At 47.3% G+C, this 19,494-nt stretch overlaps 2 protein-coding genes and 1 non-coding gene across 4 annotated transcripts in view; 1 reads left to right on the top strand and 2 right to left on the bottom strand.

Annotated features, from left to right (window-relative positions):
• Window positions 1-8,903, bottom strand: part of ARSL (arylsulfatase L) — a 41,871-nt gene extending 32,968 nt beyond the window's left edge. For both annotated transcript variants that reach the window (XM_066248829.1, XM_066248830.1), the window contains exons 1-3: window positions 8,689-8,903; window positions 1,528-1,574; window positions 444-602 (exon numbers count right to left, since the gene is read on the bottom strand). In XM_066248829.1, coding sequence (XP_066104926.1) covers window positions 444-602; window positions 1,528-1,550 — 182 coding nt within the window. In that variant the 5' untranslated portion in view covers window positions 1,551-1,574; window positions 8,689-8,903. The remainder of the gene's footprint in view (window positions 1-443; window positions 603-1,527; window positions 1,575-8,688) is intronic.
• The window catches only part of LOC136317876 (arylsulfatase F-like), a 71,494-nt gene continuing 58,464 nt past the window's right edge, over window positions 6,465-19,494 (top strand). Inside the window, exons 1-2 of the mRNA XM_066250580.1 lie at window positions 6,465-6,587; window positions 8,554-9,110. Of these exons, the coding sequence (XP_066106677.1) occupies window positions 6,465-6,587; window positions 8,554-9,110 (680 nt within the window). The remainder of the gene's footprint in view (window positions 6,588-8,553; window positions 9,111-19,494) is intronic.
• On the bottom strand, window positions 15,585-15,660 carry TRNAP-GGG (transfer RNA proline (anticodon GGG)). Its single transcript has one exon. It is a non-coding gene; the product is annotated as a tRNA-Pro (tRNA).

The following is a 19,494-nucleotide window of genomic DNA, read 5'->3' as shown; positions in this document are numbered from 1 at the left end:
GGGATCTAACCTGGGACATCTTCACACTAGCCAGCCAGGGCCAGTGCTCTGATCCTAAGATAGAAGGGTTAGCAATGACAGAGGGGAACTGAGACTTCTCTGTCTGCATTAGAGCTTTTCATCAGGGAGTGTTCGAATCACGCGTCATTGGGCGTGCTCGGCTTGACGGACGGATGCTAGAGAGAGAGACATTAGCCTTTGGCCTTGGCTTCAGAGGCAAGAACGGCTTCGTCCACAGTGTTGCCCAGGGACTGCGCTGATGGCAGCCCTGTTTGAAAATTCAACGGTGACTCCTACGTGGGACGGACTGGAGCCGGGGTGATTGAGTGTCTGGGGAGACAGCAGAGGAGGAAGGAGGTGTGTGAAGAATTCCGGGGAGATCAGACGCATGGTCAGCGGTCCCCGCACGGGGACAACACGAGGGGCGGCTCGCCCCTCCTTGCCTGATTGTGTCGTTGCCGTAGCAGCCGATGTCTCCGATGCCCAGGTCATCGGCCATCAGAAGAAGGAAGTTCGGACGGAAGCCGGAGACATCCCTGCCGTCCACGGTTCTCACGGCCAGGACTCCGAGGGTCACAGCCAACCAGCTCCTGAAAAGCAAGCTGCCCACAGGCCGCTTAGCGCGGTTTCTTTCTCACGCACGTGATATTCGAGGGTGGTCAGCAGCGTCTGTACGTGAGGGGGGCGTTGCCGTGATCACCCCAAGGGGACCATGTCGAAGACTTTAAATCAGGGGTCCCCAAACTACGGCCCACGGGCCACATGCAGCCCCCTGAGGCCATTTATCCGGCCCCCGCCGCACTTCCGGAAGGGGCACCTCTTTCATTGGTGGTCAGTGAGAGGAGCATAGTTCCCATTGAAATACGGGTCAGTTTGTTGATTTAAATTTACTTGTTCTTTATTTTAAATATTGTATTTGTTCCCATTTTGTTTTTTTACTTTAAAATAAGATATGTGCAGTGTGCATAGGGATTTGTTCATAGTTTTTTTTTTACAGTCTGGCCCTCCAACGGTCTGAGGGACAGTGAACTGGCCCCCTGTGTAAAAAGTTTGGGGACCCCTGCTTTAAATGCTTCTCCTAAAGCCCTTGGTGATTTTATTAATTTTTTCCCCCCTTCATTTAAAAACAAGTCGTTCTGTTTCATGGACGTCATGCACATGAATAGACTTCCCATCCCCGGGGTCACGAAACAAGCACGCCTAACGGACTCCTTGGAAAGGCCAACACGGACCTAACCCATCGGAGATGAACTAAGAACGGGAATCGGAGGAGGAGTGGACATCCGCTGGGCCAGAAGCCCACCCACCAGTGGAGGTGACCGAGGCTTGACACCCACACACAGATAAGGACAGGGGCTACGGACTTCCTTCTGACGTCGCCCAGGTCACCGCCAGGTAGGGACCCCGTGGGACACTTCTACAGATCATGAGTCTCTCGCCCGCTTTTCGAGGCACGTGACCAGTGACCCGCCGAGGAAGGCTGCTTTGTTGTGAGGTCATCTCTGACTGCGTGGAGTCTCATCTTACCAAGAACGTCTTGGATGTATCATGTTCTCTTCTCGTCTCTTTATGTCCTAGGAGGGGTAAAGAGACACAATCACACAGGTGGCAGAAGAAAAGGAACTCACCCTATATCCCAGGGGTCGGGAACCTTTTTGGCTGAGAGAGCCATGAACACCCACATATTTTAAAATGTCATTTCGTGAGAGCCATACAACGACCCGTGGACGTGAGGCATTATCCAATAAAAATGTGGTGTTGTCCCGGAGGACAGCTGTGATTGGCTCCAGCCACCCGCAACCATGAACATAAGCAGTAGGAAATGAATGGATTGTCATACATGAGAATGTTTTATATTTTTAACGTTATTATTCTTTTTATTAGAGATTTGTCTGTGAGCCAGATGCAGCCATCCAAAGAGCCCCATCTGGCTGGCGAGTCATAGGTTCCCGACCCCTGCTATAAGGAAAAGGGGAACCTGGGTGGTGTCTAGTATGAGCGATAAAAAAATTTGAAATGATGACTAAAATCTCATAAAACAGTGCTCTGCCCTGTAGAAGAGGCTTTACAATTGCTAAGCATTGTGTTAAGCATGTGGAATGTGGCCCTGGTAGGTTGCTCAGAGGATAGAGTGTCAGTCTGGCGTGTGGAAGTCTCGGGTTCGATTCCCAGTCAGGGCACACAGGAGAAGTGCTCATCTGCTTCTCCAACCTTTCCTTCCATCCTTTTTTTCTCCTCTTCACCTCCTGCAGCCACTGGCCCAATTAGTTCGAGCATCAGCCTCAGGTGCTAAAAATAGCTCAGTTGATCCGACCATCAGCCCCAGGACTCTGTCTCTCTATCTCCCTACCTCTACTAAAAAAAATTTGGAAGAAAAGAATGTGGATTGTGTCCATCAAGGGCCAGATAGTAAATAATTTGGGTTTACATGGCTACTTCTGGATGTTGGCTCTTGTACTTTGAACACTCTTACAGACTATGTACAGATGATAGGGTGTTGGGGTTTTCTGATAAAACTGTATTTACAAAATCAGGCGGAGTTTGCCCAGGGATAGGTTTCTGATTCCTCATATAGAAGGTAGAAGTGTAACAGAAAGAAAAAAAGGAAAATGAAATGACAAAGGGCATCTATATGAAATAATCTTCCAAGTAGCTGTTTTTCACCGCAGTGGATGCATGAAACAAAATGTATCACCTTACATGGTTTGAAGTAACAAAATGTATCACCTTGCATGGTTTGAAGTAATAAAACGTATCACCTTGCATGGTTTGAAGTAACAAAATGTATCGCCTTGCATGGTTTGAAGTAACAAAACGTATCACCTTACATGGTTTGAAGTAACAGAACATATCACCTTGCATGGTTTGAAGTAACAAAACGTATCACCTTACATGGTTTGAAGTAACAAAATGTATTGCCTTGCATGGTTTGAAGTAACAAAATGTATCGCCTTACATGGTTTGAAAGAACAAAATGTATCACCTTACATGGTTTGAAGTAACAAAATGTATGTATCACCTTACGTGTTTCTAAGTGTAACATTCCCTCCCACCAAGAACATCTATATTGTTCAACTGTCACCACCATTCATTCTTAGAACTTTTTTTTTCCAGCTTGCAAAGTGGAAAATGTGTGCTAAACCCCCAGTGCCCCCACCTCACATCACCCCTGACACCATCTAATCTCTGTCCCTGTGAATTTGACTCCTGTGGGGACCACCTAGAAGGGGGATCCTACAGCATTTGTCCTTGTGTGATTGGTTGGTGTGTCCCTGAGTCTCGTGTCTTTGACGCCTTAGGGACTTTATGTAAATATATGGTCTACCGGAAAGTTCTGTCCGTTTCTATCACAAGTTTCAACACGTAAGCACACGCTTATTTGGCGCATGTGTGCCTCTCTATTTTTATCACTTAATGGATACATACTGATGCAGCAAATGAACTAAAACAAAGTTGATTCACGTTAGTCTTATGTGTGAAGCCATAGTGTACCCGTGGCTACTGATAAAATTCATTGACGCCACTGTCATTTTTACGAATTTCAACAAGGAAGAAATGCTACAGAAGCATGTCTGTCGCATCCACTATATTCCCCGGACTTAGCACCCTCCGACGATCACTTGTTTTTGTCCTTACAAAATTTTTTGAAGGGCAAAAAAATTCAAAAATGAAGAAGATATCAAACACGCACTGGTTCAATTTTTCGCATCAAAAGAGAAAACATTTTTCAAAAATGGGATACACAAATTGCCCTCATGCTGGCAAGAAATCATTAATAATAATGGCAATTTTATATATTATATATATATATATTTTTGTATTTTTCTGAAGTTGGAAATGAGGAGGCAGTCAGACAGACTCCCGCATGCGTCCAACCGGGATCCACCCGGCACGCCCACCAGGGGGCAATGCTCTGCCCCTCTGGGATGTCGCTCTACCGCAACCAGAGCCACTCTAGCGCCTGGGGCAGAGGCCAAGGAGCCATCTCCAGCGCCCGGGCCATCTTTGCTCCAATGGAGCCTCGGCTGTGGGAGGGGAAGAGAGAGACAGAGAAGAAGGAGAGGGGGAGGGGTGGAGAAGAAGATGGGCACTTCTCCTGTGTGCCCTGGCCGGGAATCGAACCCGGGACCCCCACAAGCCAGGCTGGCGCTCTGCTACCTAGCCAACCGGCCAGGTCTGCAACTATATTATTTAATAAAGTTTATTGACGGTAAGAAAAATTTGTATTTTGTTTTATTCCAAAAACGGACAGAACTTTCCGGTAGACCGGAAATATATATATATATATATATATATATATATATATATATATATATATAAAATATATACATACACACACACATACATACATACATAGACATGTACATACATATATACACATATCTATATATACATAGATACACACACATATATACATATATGATATAACATTATACACTACATCATGCATTGTATAAAAATATGTGACTATGTGATATACTCTAAGGTAGATATGACTATTCCTTTGTATCTATTTTAAATTATTTTATTTTTTCAGGAAAAGCATACTCTGGGCTGCCTCTGGCTCTCCTGGGGGCAACGCGGCTGGTTCTGTTTCTCAGAGCTTTTCCGTTAAGAGTGGACCGTTTATATAGGCCACTCCATGAAGGTTGCCGAAGTCACATGGGGGTTGGTTGCATCAAACCATCAGCCTATGTCTTAAGATTTTTATTCATTTATTCATTTTAAAGAGAGAGGGAGAGAGAGAGAGAGAGAGAGAGAATAGGAGGAGCAGGAAGCATCAACTTCCCATATGCGCCTTGACCAGGCGAGCCCAGGGTTTCGAACCGGCGACCTCAACGTTCCAGGTCGACCCTTTACCCACTGCACCCCCACAGAGCAGGCTCTCACCTGTGAAACAACAGAGCCTGTGTATTCAACAACGGCAAAGAACCTTATTGTAGCACTGCGGTCAGCTCTGTCCTCGAACCCTGAAAACGCTGCATGACTTGCCTGCTTGCTCCCTGACATAGTCCCTACAAAAGCAAAACACAGAGGGACAGCAGAGAATGAGAACAGAGGCTCCCGGAGGCCGAAGGAGGTGGGGTGGGGTGGGGGTGGGGGGATAGGGTCTGCAGCCTTAGCGTGTGTGCACAGAGATTAGAGACTGTGTTGCTAGTCCCCGCGGCACGGCTAACAGACCCCACCTTCTCTGTTCTCCTCACTAGGAAGTTCACTGTGATTCTGTGGCATTCTGAAGGTGCACTGTTGCAGAACCTCAATTGTAGCAGACACCACCAATCCTGGGTGCTGTGCCCAGGATGAGCTACTGTTGCAAAAACACAAACTGTATCAGAAACCACCAATTCTCAGGGTGCATGCCCATCAGCTACTGTTGCAAATCCACATTGTATCAGAAACCACCAATTCTGGGTGCTGTGCCCATGAAATGTTGCAAAAACACAAACTGTATCAGAAACCACCAATTCTCAGGGTGTGTGCCCGTCAGCTACTGTTGCAAAACCCACGTTGTATCAGAAACCACCAATTCTGGGTGCTGTGCCCATGAAATGTTGCAAAAACACAAACTGTATCAGAAACCTTCAATTCTCAGGGTGCGTGCCCGTCAGCTAGTGTTGCAAAACCCACGTTGTATCAGAAACCACCAATTCTGGGTGCTGTGTCCATGAGCTACTGTTGCAAAAACGCGAACTGTATCAGAAACCTCCAATTCTCAGGGTGCGTGCCCGTCAGCTAGTGTTGCAAAACCTCAATTGTATCAGAAACCACCAATTCTGGGTGCTGTGTCCATGAGCTACTGTTGCAAAAACGCGAACTGTATCAGAAACCTCCAATTCTCAGGGTGCGTGCCCGTCAGCTAGTGTTGCAAAACCTCAATTGTATCAGAAACCACCAATTCTGGGTGCTGTGTCCATGAGCTACTGTTGCAAAAACGCGAACTGTATCAGAAACCTCCAATTCTCAGGGTGCATGCTCGTCAGCTACTGTTGCAAACCCACATTGTATCAGAAACCACCAATTCTGGGTGCTGTGCCCATGAGCTACTGTTGCAAAAACGTGAACTGTATCAGAAACCACCAATTCTCAGGGTGCATGCCCGTCAGCTAGTGTTGCAAAACCTCCATTGTAGCAGAAACCACCAATTCTGGGTGCTGTGTCCATGAGCTACTGTTGCAAAAACGTGAACTGTATCAGAAACCACCAATTCTCAGGGTGCATGCCCGTCAGCTACTGTTGCAAAACCTCCATTGTAGCAGAAACCACCAATTCTGGGTGCTGTACCCATGAAATGTTGCAAAAACACAAACTGTGTCAGAAACCTCCAATTCTCAGAGTGCATGCCCGTCAGCTACTGTTGCAAAACCTCCATTGTAGCAGAAACCACCAATTCTGGGTGCTGTGCCCAGGATGAGCTACGGTTGCAAAACGCGAACTGTATCAGAAACCTCCAATTCTCAGAGTGCATGCCCGTCAGCTACTGTTGCAAAACCTCCATTGTAGCAGAAACCACCAATTCTGGGTGCTGTGCCCAGGATGAGCTACTGTTGCAGAAACGCGAACTGTATCAGAAACCACCAATTCTCAGGGTGCGTGCCCGTCAGCTACTGTTGCAAAACCTCCATTGTAGCAGAAACCACCAATTCTGGGTGCTGTGCCCAGGATGAGCTACTGTTGCAAAAATGCGAACTGTATCAGAAACCTCCAATTCTCAGGGTGCGTGCCCGTCAGCTACTGTTGCAAAACCCACGTTGTATCAGAAACCACCAACTCTGAGTGCTGTGCCCATGAAATGTTGCAAAAACACAAACTGTATCAGAAACCACCAATTCTCAGGGTGCATGCCTGTCAGCTACTGTTGCAAAACCCACGTTGTAGCAGAAACCACCAATTCTGGGTGCTGTGCCCATGAGCTACTGTTGCAAAAACGCGAACTGTATCAGAAACCACCAATTCTCAGCGTGCGTGCCCATCAGCTAGTGTTGCAAAACCTCAATTGTAGCAGAAACCACCAATTCTCAGGGTGCGTGCCCGTCAGCTAGTGTTGCAAAACCCACGTTGTATCAGAAACCACCAATTCTGGGTGCTGTGCCCATGAAATGTTGCAAAAACACAAACTGTATCAGAAACCTCCAATTCTCAGGGTGTGTGCCCGTCAGCTACTGTTGCAAAACCCACGTTGTATCAGAAACCACCAATTCTGGGTGCTGTGCCCATGAAATGTTGCAAAAACACAAACTGTATCAGAAACCTTCAATTCTCAGGGTGCGTGCCCGTCAGCTAGTGTTGCAAAACCCACGTTGTATCAGAAACCACCAATTCTGGGTGCTGTGTCCATGAGCTACTGTTGCAAAAACGCGAACTGTATCAGAAACCTCCAATTCTCAGGGTGCGTGCCCGTCAGCTAGTGTTGCAAAACCTCAATTGTATCAGAAACCACCAATTCTGGGTGCTGTGCCCATGAAATGTTGCAAAAACACAAACTGTATCAGAAACCTCCAATTCTCAGAGTGCATGCCCGTCAGCTAGTGTTGCAAAACCCGCCTTGTATCAGAAACCACCAGAAGTAGACCGTGTACTCTGTATCTCAGCGTGAGAAGAGACGCACCCGGGGGGAGAGAGGAAGCCAGTCCATCCAAGTCCATCCAAGCAACACCCATCGCCCAGCCCTGGAGTCTGTTACCGCCGGGCGGGGACCGTCCACTTCCTGGCCGTGTCCTGTGCACCCAGGGCAGCCAGCCGGGCGTCACCCTGAGGCTTGGCCTGGTTCCCAGACCCTGTTTTTCTTTTTGTCTCCCAAGATCTCTTCTGAAGCCACAGGCTGAAAAATGCCTGGGAGGCTGGTAGACTCACTTTCTCCTCCACTGTACCTCTTCTGGTTGATCTGAGTCTGCGTCCCCTGAGGCAGAAGTCTCTTCTAGATCTATCTGTCTATCTATCTATCTATCTATCTATCATCTATCTATCTATCTATAGATCTATCTATCTATTAATATATATAATAGCTATCTATCTATATATATGTATACGTATATGTCTATCTATCTATAATATCTATCTATATATGTAACTATATATCTATCAATAGATATATCTATATATGTATATGTTTATCTATATATCTATCTATAGATATATCTATGTATATGTATATCTATCTATAATATCTATCTATATATGTAACTATATATCTATCTATAGATATATCTATATATGTATATGTCTATCTAAATATCTATAGATATATCTATATATCTATCTATAGATATATATCTATATATCAGATGTATATATATATACATAAAATTACTAGTCTTTTTTAAAAATTATGTATTACATTTAGGGAGAGAGGAAGGGAGAGTCCAAAGAAGAGAGAAGGGGGAGAGAGAGAGAGAGAGAGAGAGAGAGAGAAACAGCAATGTGTCCCTGTATGTCTGTGCCCTGACCGGAGATTGAACCCACAACCTTGATGAGTTGGGACGGTGCTCTAGTCTAACTCACTGAGCTCTCCGGCCAGAGCTGACACGGGGTATCTTTTCCCGTTGCATTTTAAAGACAGTTTCTTCCAAGTCGCTGCGCAAGGAAGCAGCATACACCGTGGAGAAGGCCCTGCCCCTCCCCCCCCCCCAGGCATCCCGGGACAGAGGTGGAAGCACCTTTGTCCATCACCCGAGCAAAGCGCCCTGTTACCTGAGAGCGACCTGGGGCCCACCGCTCAGCCGCAGATCAGCGCGGGAGGCTGCTGGTCCCCGGAGACGGTCCACGGAGAGCCGGCTCACGAGAGTCACGGCCGCGCCCCGCCCCGCCCCGCAGGCTGGTCCGGTCCCCGCATGTCTGCGGCTGATTCACTCTGCAAACAAACAAGCCCTGCACGGAGGCGGCTGGGAGCAGCAACCGGGAACTCCCCCCTGCGTCTGCCCGGAGCTTCCTGCCCGCCGCCGCCGGGCCTGCGCGCCTGGCTCCCGGTCCCCGCAGCAGCCGCGTGCGCCCCGGGCGCCTGGCAGCAGGGTGCCCGTCTGCGCTCGGCTGGCGGAGACAACGGGCGCCCTTTATGCGCCAGAGCTGGATGAACCCTCCTGGTCGCCCCTCAGCTCCGCCGGCCATTGGCTGCCGTGCCTCCACGCCCCGCAGAGCGGCTGCCTTGAAAATTTTGTATTTCACCTTTTTTTTTTTTTTCCCCCTTCTCCTCTGACACAAAATTGGCGGGACCGCAGTGGCAGGAGAAGTCTATGCAAACTTCTGTTTATCTGCCTGGAGATGCAACTATGTATAGAAAGTCATTTAGGCTGTCTGCCAATATCTTCCTTCTCTCTCTCTTTCTCTCTCTCTCTCTTTCTTTCTTTCTTTCTTTCTTTCTTTCTTTCTTTCTTCTTTCTCTCTTTCTTTTCCTTCCTTCCTTCCTTCCTCCCTCCTTCCCTCCCTCCCTCCCTCCCTCCCTCCCTCCCTTCCTTCCTTCCTTCCTTCCTTCCTTCCTTCCTTCCTTCCTTCCTTCCTTCCTTCTTCCCTCCCTCCCTTTCTCTCTTTCCCTTTCTTTCTTTCTTTCTTTCTTTCTTTCTTTCTTTCTTCTTTTTCTCTTTCTTTTCCTTCCTTCCTTCCTTCCTTCCTTCCTTCCTTCCTTCCTTCCTCCCTCCTTCCCTCCCTCCCTCCCTCCCTTCCTTCCTTCCTTCCTTCCTTCCTTCCTTCCTTCCTTCCTTCCTTCCTTCCTTCTTCACTCCCTCCCTTTCTCTCTTTCCCTTTCTTTCTTTCTTTCTTTCTTTCTTTTTTCTCTCTCTCTTTCTCTCTTTCTTTCATCCCTCTCTCCCTCCCTCTCTCCCTCTGTTCATTCCTTTCCTTCCTTGTTCCCTCTCTCCCTCTCTTTCTTTCTTTCCTCCTTTCTCTTTCTCTCCTTCTATCTTTCTCTCTTTCCTTCCTCCCTCTCTTGCTTCCTTTCTTTCCTTCCTTCTCCCTTCTCTCCTTCTCTTTCTTTCTTTCTCTCCCTCTCTCTTTCTTTCTCTCTTTCCTTTCCTTTCCTTTCCTTCCTTCCTTCCTTCCTTCCTTCCTTCCTTCCTCCCTTCCTCCCTTTCTCCCTCCCTCTCTCCCTTCCTCCTTCCTTCTCTCTCTCTTTCTTCCTCTCTATTGTTCATTAAGAAACTTTTTTATATATATATACGGTTGCAGAACAGATGCTTCAGGCCACATCAGAGATGAGAACAATTCTCTCTTCACATTCCAAGCAGGAGCTCCCCACACATCTGAGGGAGGCGCTGTTTCCCTTAGAGACTCACGTGGCCGGAAAGCTGTCTAGCAGCTGGCCCTGCACCTGGACCCAGTCTTCATGGGTTAAAGCACTCCACAGAGCCAAGCAGGTGTTTACCTGACACCATGTTCTCTTAAAGACCAGGAATTCAACTTCTGGATAAGATATATGTGGATAATATATATATAATATATAATATAATATATATTAATATAATATATATTATTATATATTAATATAATATATATTATTATATATAATATTATATATATATTATCTTCTAACATTATCTAATATTCCAAAGAGAAATCTAGGAGCCCAGATTTAATAATATATATATATATAAATATAATAATATATATAATAATATATACATAATATTATATATATATATTATCTTCTAACATTATCTAATATTCCAAAGAGAAATCTAGGAGCCCGGATTTAATAATATATATATATAAATATAATAATATATATAATAATATATATAATATATATATTATCTTCTAACATTATCTAATATTCCAAAGAGAAATCTAGGAGCCCAGATTTAAGAAGCTCACTATTTAGAATTCGATTTAAAAAAAAAATGAAGAACGGGTTAAAGACGAATCATGTTTTGTCTACCAGATGGTAGCATTTGGGAAAGTTTCACAGGACATGGTGGTCTTGGACTGACAGGCAGTTCGCCAAGCGCACCACAAAACCGTGTCGTCAGGCTCACGTCAGGCAAGCTAAGGGTGCAGATCACGACAGGGTTGCCTCTCTGTTTCGGGTACAGCGTGCTGGCTGTGAGCCGTGCAGGACGGAGGTGGGCTGACTTTCTAGAACAGGGGTCGGGAAGCTTTTTGGCTGAGAGAGAGCCACGAACGCCACATATCGTAAAATGTGATTCCGTGAGAGCCATACAACGACCCGTGTACCTGACGCATCATCCAATAAAAATGTGGTGTTGTCCCGGAGGACAGCTGTGATTGGCTCCAGCCACCCGCAACCATGAACGTGAGCGATAGGAAATGAATGGATTGTAATACCTGAGAATGTTTTATATATTTAATGTTATTATTTTTTTTTATTAAAGATCTGTCTGTGAGCCAGAGGCAGCCATCCAAAGAGCCACATCTGGCTCGCCAGCCATAGGTGCCTGACCCCTGATCTAACGGGTTTGGAAAAGCACACGAGTGATCATCACGGGTCCGGACTCAGGGGACAATCAGGAATGACCGCTTCGTGGGGGGCGGTGTCCCCTTTGGGGATTGTAAGGACCAAGAGAAGATCAGAAAATAAGCAGGGCAGTAATGGAACAGGGAACTTCAGGGTTACAGGCAGGTCCTGCTCCTGTTCTGTTAGGAATAACATGCCCAAGGTCGTTCAAGAAGCAGAGACAGATATGGATCCTGGGAAGCTGAGAGAGAAGAAAAAAAAAAGGAAAAAGAGACAAACGCTTGCATTCTATTGGTTAAAAGACCCTTATCAGAAGTTTATGTTTGGAATTCGCCAATGAGCTAGACCCCAGCCCCTGTTGCTATGCTATGTGCAGCCCCTTAGCAAATAGGTTACCGCCCCTTCTGCTTCTGTATGAGGCTTGCTTGCTTAGCTTATAAAAAGATTTAGCTGTGAGCGCTAGCTGCAAATCCCATCTGCAGCTCCTTGTGAGCACAGTGTCTCTGGACACCTCGGAAATTTGCCCCTGCGCAGGTAAAACTGGCCAATAAAGTTACATCTATGCTCCTGAAAGTCTCCGACGTTTGTTCTTGTACCCGGTGGATGTTACAGGGAAATGATGGAAACAATCTCTTCAGCGGATAAAGATGGCTGTTACATTGAACGTAACCCACGGAATGCTATGCGTTCTAGCGGTTACCATGTTGTGTTACATGTATCTTCCAACAGTAAAAATGATTTAAAAAAGGATGTAGAGATAACACGGATGTTTTTGAACAGATGGGTTGTGTTTATCCAGGGATAAAAATCCGTGTCTAGTAACTGGTTGCCTCCCAGGCTGTGGTGGAGCGGAGCTTGTCCGGCTAATGGCCCTGAGGCCTGGAGCCCCCCAGCAAGAACAGAGATGGCACTTGATCCTTTTTCTTTTTTTTTTTCCTGTATTTTTCTGAAGCCGGAAATGGGGAGAGACAGTCAGACAGACTCCTGCATGCGCCCGACCGGGATCCACCTGGCACGCCCACCAGGGGACGATGCTCTGCCCCTCCGGGGCGTCGCTCTGTTGCGACCAGAGCCACTCTAGTGCCTGGGGCAGAGGCCAAGGAGCCATCCCCAGTGCCCGGGCCATCTTTGCTCCAATGGAGCCTCGGCTGCGGGAGGGGAAGAGAGAGACAGAGAGGAAGGAGAGGGGGAAGGGGTGGAGAAGCAGATGGGCGCTTCTCCTGTGTGCCCTGACCGGGAATCGAACCCGGGACTTCTGCACGCCAGGCCGACGCTCTACCACTGAGCCAACCGGCCGGGGCCTTGATTCTTTTTCTAACGAACAGACCAGCCCACGTTTCCGCTGGGAGGAGTCCGACACACACACACCGTTGTTCTCCAACCTCCAACCTTGCCGTCACCGGGACACAGCCTGCAGGTTGGACAGCACGCTCTGTTTGCAAGGTGACCCCCCTCGCAAACGGCAGAGACCTGAGGGACGACCCCTCGGGACTCATCGGGGTGGAACTTGAAGGGCAGCATCTTGGCTCACAGGGTCTGTGTTGTCGGGTGATCGTAAAAAACTTGGAAATGATACTTTGCTCACACGAGTTGAGTGCAAAAAAAAAAAAGTACAATTGCCTTGAAAGTTTCGCATATATATTCTTTTCTTCTCTCAGCCTTCTTTGCAGGAAACCATGAGTAAATCTCACAGAGGCATACCTGTTGCTTGAAGTAAATATTGAATTGGAAGTTTGGATTGTACAAAAAAACTCAAAATCAGGGGTTTTTTTTTTTGGTGTTTTTTTTGTACAGGTTGACTCTGGGCTAGGATGACCTGAGGAAGTTTTTATTATTATTTATTTAATTTATTTGCTTTTGCTTTATTTTATTTTATTATATTTATTTTTTATTGAATGGATACATCTTTACAGTTTTAAGCACAGACCATCTCATCTTAAAAGTGGAAGGGGAACTAGATATGAATTAGGCTCCCTTTTCTCATTTAATGGGAAAAGAATTCAAGATTAAGAGAGATCGGGTCCCCTGCTGAGTTCCTATTCTTCTTGTATAATCGATGAATGCTACAAATCATACAAAAATAGGAAATTGACGAAGGGGCGTTGGGTCACAAACACAAACACTTGAGTTGCAAATGAAGAAATACAATGTTGCCACACACGTGAAAAATCTTAATCTCAGGAATCATGAGATTCCTGAGATGAGAAATGTAAGGGTTTTTTTGTTTGTTTGTTTGTTTTAAACAAGACAAGCCTGACTAGGTGGTGGTGCAGTGGATAGAGCGTCAGACTGGGATGCAGAGGACCCAGGTTTGAGACCCCGAGGTTGCCAGCTTGAGCGCGGGCTCATCTGGTTTGAGCAAAAATTCACCAGCTTGGACCCAAGGTCGCTGGCTCAAGCAAGGGGTCACTCGGTCTGCTGTAGCCCCACGGTCAAGGCACATATGAGAAAGCAATCAATGAACAACTAAGGTGTTGCAACAAAAACCTAATGATTGATGCTTCTCATCTCTCTCTGTTCCTGTCTGTCTGTCCCCATCTGTCCCTCTCTCTGACTCTCTCTCTGTCCCTGTAAAACCCCCCCCCCAAAAAAAAACCCTATGTGATTATGTTGCTTAACAAAGACCCCATCTCAAACAAGCATGAGAACTCTCTGGAGATGAAGGTGGAAATATTTGGGCAGCAACAATGTAGATAGAACTCATTACAATGCCGTAAATGTTAGCAGAATTCCCCGCAGGTAAAATATATTACGGCCCGTTTCTGCCTTTCTTCTCTATAAATCAGTATTTTTTTTTTCTCTCCCCTGCCCCCACTTCCGATTTCAAATTAGGTGAAAGAAAGTGATGAGAATATTTGGGCGTGACCCCACTCCGTCCTGGCTGATCTTACGTCATCCTCAGAAAAGAAACAATTTTGCCACTCGAGTTAATACAAAATATTCCACTCTTCCCGTAAGTGTTGGCTCTGAGGGGGCCTCTTTCATTTGAACACACTTGGTTTTAGGAAAAGAGACTTAATTGTTCTTACTCCTGTCCGTTCAGGGGTGGTCAACCTTGTTATACCTACCGCCCACTTTTGTATCTCTGTTAGTAGTAACATCTTCTGACCGCCCACTGGTGCCACAGTCATGGTGATTTATAAAGTAGGGAAGTCACTTGACTTTATAAAGTTTATAAAGCAGAGTGACAGCAAGTGAAAGCATAGAATCATAATGACTTACTAAGTACTTTATGTTCGATTTTTGCTAAGTTTGGCAGAATCAGTTTTTATAAAACAACTTACTCTAGTTAACTCTATGTTTTTTTTTTGTTTTTTTATTTATTTATTTATTTATTTATTTTTTTCCATTTTTCTGAAGCTGGAAACAGGGAGAGACAGTCAGACAGACTCCCGCATGCGCCCGACCGGGATCCACCCGGCACGCCCACCAGAGGCGACGCTCTGCCCACCAGGGGGCGATGCTCTGCCCATCCTGGGCGTCGCCATATTGCGACCAGAGCCACTCTAGCGCCTGAGGCAGAGGCCACAGAGCCATGCCCAGCGCCTGGGCCATCTTTGCTCCAATGGAGCCTTGGCTGCGGGAGGGGAAGAGAGAGACAGAGAGGAAAGCGTGGCGGAGGGGTGGAGAAGCAAATGGGCGCTTCTCCTATGTGCCCTGGCCGGGAATCGAACCCGGGTCCTCCGCACGCTAGGCCGACGCTCTACCGCTGAGCCAACCGGCCAGGGCTAGTTAACTCTATGTTTTAATTTATACTTTGGTTGCTCCGCTACCGCCCACCATGAAAGCTGGAACGCCCACTAGTGGGTGGGAGGGGCCAGGTGTTGACCAGCACTGGTTTAAACAAATGGCTTTGTATTCTTCTTCTTCTTTTTTTTTAAAAAATATTTTTCTGAAGCTGGAAACGGGGAGAGACAGTCAGACAGACTCCAGCATGTGCCCGACCGGGATCCACCCGGCACGCCCACCAGGGGCGACGCTCTGCCCATCAGGGGGCGATGCTCTGCCCCTCTGGGGCGTCGCTCTGCCGCGACCAGAGCCACTCCAGCGCCTGGGGCAGAGGCCAAGGAGCCATTCCCAGCGCCTGGGCCATCTTTGCTCCAATGGAGCCTTGGCTGCGGGAGGGGAAGAGAGAGACAGAGAGGAGGGGGGCATGGAGAAGCAGATGGGCGCTTCTCCTATGTGCCCTGGCCGGGAATCGAACCCGGGTCCCCCGCACCCCAGGCCGACGCTCTACCACTGAGCCAACCGGCCAGGGCCTGGTTTTGTATTCTTTAAAAAGGTGAGTTGATTCTCTCTATTGTCTCACCGCCATATTACCTATTATATGTATTTTTTCAAACAAGAAGTTACTCATATTTTCCTTTTGGGTTCCTTTGAAGAAAGGTGTCGTCCGAGACCGTAGCAGAAGCGATGAGACACATTTCAAAGAATTGGTTGACACCTGCCTTTGGCCCAGAACGGTTCTGAAATGGGCCCAGCGTCCCAGCTCAGTCCCAGACAGCAGCTGACTGGGTCTTTGGGGGTTGTGCTCAACATTGACGTGGTCCGGACCACCTTGAACTCCAGACTAGCGTCCGACTTTTAGTCTTTGGAACAACACTGGTCCTTTACAAAAACAAAAACAAACAAACAAAAAAAGCTGACCCCCCACCCCCTTGCTCTATAAAGCGACTGGGTTGGATGTTTGTTACCAGATTCTTTGCAGAACCAAATTGAAAACAAGGAAAAACCTTCATATCACCGGCTTCTGTACCATGCTCCTAAATTCTGGGAGGGGGTGTTCTTTGAGTCTTGTGTCTTCGGAGTCCCGATTGGGGGGCACGTGGGGGGTAGGGACTCACGCCGCCCGTGTCTGCTTGGCACGGACGTGGGGGCTTTAGCGAAGCTTAGACCAGCCACCAAAGCGGAGGTGGCCGTCTGTCTGCTTAGTCTACAGTGTGTCCGTAAAGTCACAGTGCACTTTTGACCGGTCACAGGGAAGCAACGGAAGAAGATAGGAATGCGAAATCTGCACCAAATAAAAGGAAAGCTCTCCCAGTTTCATACCTATTCAGTGCAGTTTGATGTGGGCTCTTAGGTAGCTATCCCGTATAGCCTCTACAGACTCGTCACTGACTGATGGATAACCTACCAGAACGGGGTTTCTCCACCAAACTGCCGGTTTCCTTCAACTGCTTATCCCACCGAGTCATGTGATTCCCATGTGGTGGCGTTTCGTTATAAACACGCCAACATTCACGTTGCACTTTGGTCACGGATTCGAATTGAGCGAGCCACAGAACACACTGAACTTTCCTCTGTACCGTCCACATCTCGACCGGCATGGCCGTGGGCTGCTCCGCTGTAGACACGGTGTGACGTCATCCTCTGTGCATGCGCACATGCTGCCCCATCATCCTACAGAAACTGGGAGAGTTTTCCTTTGATTTGGTGCAGATTTCACATTTCTATCGTCTTTTGTTGCTTTCCTGTGACCGGTCAAAAGTGCACCGTGACTTTACGGACACACTGTATACTGAGGTTGCTGTCATCTTTGTTATTATGCTAAAAATAATAATAATAATAATAATCACACAAACAAACGTCACTTTTTTTTTAACCCGTTTAAAGACTGCGGGTCAGAGGTGAGTATAATGTATCAGAAGTGAGTATAAATGTATCATGTTCTAGAAACGCCAGCTCTGTCTAGTTGGAGGGCTTTTCTGATCATGTCCCCGAGGACACCCCGTGTTTATTAATAGTTTATTCTGTATTTCGTCCCTGTCCTCCGGGACCCGGACACCCGAGGACCTTGCCTGCTGTCCCTGAGACTGCCCGATGCCGGCAATTTCATGCAAATGGCATCATACGATGTATCGGTTTGCTAGGGGTGTTACGAAGGACCACACACACAGTGGCTTAAATTGGACACCTGTTCTGTCCTGGTCCTAGAGGCTGGCAGTCTGAGACCCAGAGATAGGCAGGGACGCTCCTCCTGCATCCTGTCTGTCTCCTGGGCGTGCGGACAGCTGTCTCCTCCCCGTGTGTCCGGCGCCAGGCTCCCTGTCCGGTCGGTGACTTAGCCTTCACAAGGGGGTGCTGAGCGGGTAGACACCCGCTGGCTTCTCTTGGAATATGCAGTCAGTAAGGCGTGGGCGCTGGTCAGCTGGCCCCATCGGAATCCCAAAAGCGAGAGCGTTTTTTCGAGACATCTTCGGCAACCTGAGAAATGAGAATGTTAAGTCGCCACCCAGTTGCAGCGACAGCTACTAGCCTGCCCGTTCAGAGCACCTGCTATCCTTTGCCCGCGGGAGGGGCCGTCCTTCAGGGGTGGGGGGAGCGGGCAGGGATGGAGGTGAGAATGTGAGTCAGCAACTATCACCACCTAAAGCAGGGGTCCCCAAACTTTTTACACAGGGGGCCAGTTCTCTGTCCCTCAGACCGTTGGAGGGCCTGACTATAAAAAAAAACTATGAACAAATCCCTATGCACACTGCACATATCTTATTTTTAAGTAAAAAAACAAAACGGGAAGAAATACAATATTTAAAATAAAGAACAAGTAAGTTTAAATCAACAAACTGACCCGTATTTCAATGGGAACTATGCTCCTCTCACTGACCACCAATGAAACAGGTGCCCCTTCCAGAAGTGTGGCGGGGGCCGGATAAATGGCCTCAAAGGGCCGCATGTGGCCCACGGGCCATAGTTTGGGGACCCCTGACGTAAAGTTTATTCTTCTGTGAGACTCGTGTCCCAGGACTTATTCCTGTAAGGAGAGACTCTGTGAGCGAGTCATTTTGAGGCAGGCTGGCTGTCCGTTCCGGGCGCTAGGTTTAGGATGAAGCTAGGGCATCTTCTCCGATGTCTTCACTTAAAAGATAAAGTAAAATAAAGAGTTTGTGTCATTTTATACCCGCGAGGAGTGGGTTTCCACGAGATGCCCAGTAGCACTCGGCGAATAAAACATCCTCTAAGCGAGCGTCTCTAGGAAGATTCAGAGCATCGTCGAACTGGATTCAAATCCTGGTCCGTTTTTATGTCCCACCAATGTGTGGAATCCATTGCAGTTCTTGGTTTTTTTTCTCATTTACTTATTTCACTCCGTATAATGTTATCAAGATCCCACCAGTTTGTTGTAAGTGATACGATGTCATCATTTCTTTTTTTTTTTTTTTTTTTTTTTGCATTTTTCTGAAGCTGGAAACAGGGAGAGACAAATAGACTCCCGCATGCGCCCGACCAGGATCCACCCGGCACGCCCACCAGGGGCGACGCTCTGCCCACCAGGGGGCGATGCTCTGCTCATCCTGGGTGTCACCATGTTGCGAGCAGAGCCATTCTAGCGCCTGGGGCAGAGGCCACAAAGCCATCCCCAGTGCCCGGGCCATCTTTGCTCCAATGGAGCCTTGGCTGCGGGAGGGGAAGAGAGAGACAGAGAGGAAGGAGAGGGGGAGGGGTGGAGAAGCAAATGGGCGCTTCTCCTATGTGCCCTGGCCGGGAATCGAACCCGGGTCCTCCGCACGCTAGGCCGACGCTCTACCGCTGAGCCAACCGGCCAGGGCCAGATGTCATCATTTCTTATGGCTGAATAGTATACCATGGTGTATATGTGCCACATCTTCTTTATCTAGTCTTCTATTTTTTTTTTTTACAGTGATTAAAGCCTTTAAGCAAACTCTTGGCCAATACAGCAAGAATCTATAAAAAAGTAGTGTCCTTCACATGTTCACCAAGTCCAAGTTGGCCCCAACACCATTCCAAATCCCTGCGAATGCCACCCAACCCCAGTTCAGTCTGTGAGGAGCTGTCACAAGGAGCAAGAGTCCAGGAAATGGACAGGAATGGTGGTTATGAAGGCGGGAGAGGGGGAGGGGCACAAAGAAAACTAGATAGAAGGTGACGGAGGACAATCTCTCTTTGGGTGATGGGTATGCCACAGAATTGAACGACAAGATAACCTGGACATGTTTTCTTTGAATAGATGTACCCTGATTTATTGATGTCACCCCATTAAAATAAAATTTTATTTATTAAAAAAAAAAAAGAAAAAAAAATCCCGGTCCGCCATTGTTTACCTGCCGTGAGGCTTCCTGGTGAGCGTACCTGGT

This window comes from Saccopteryx bilineata, chromosome X, assembly GCF_036850765.1.
Source record: "Saccopteryx bilineata isolate mSacBil1 chromosome X, mSacBil1_pri_phased_curated, whole genome shotgun sequence".
Classification (NCBI taxonomy): domain Eukaryota; kingdom Metazoa; phylum Chordata; class Mammalia; order Chiroptera; family Emballonuridae; genus Saccopteryx; species Saccopteryx bilineata.
This window is presented reverse-complemented; position numbering and strand designations above follow the sequence as displayed.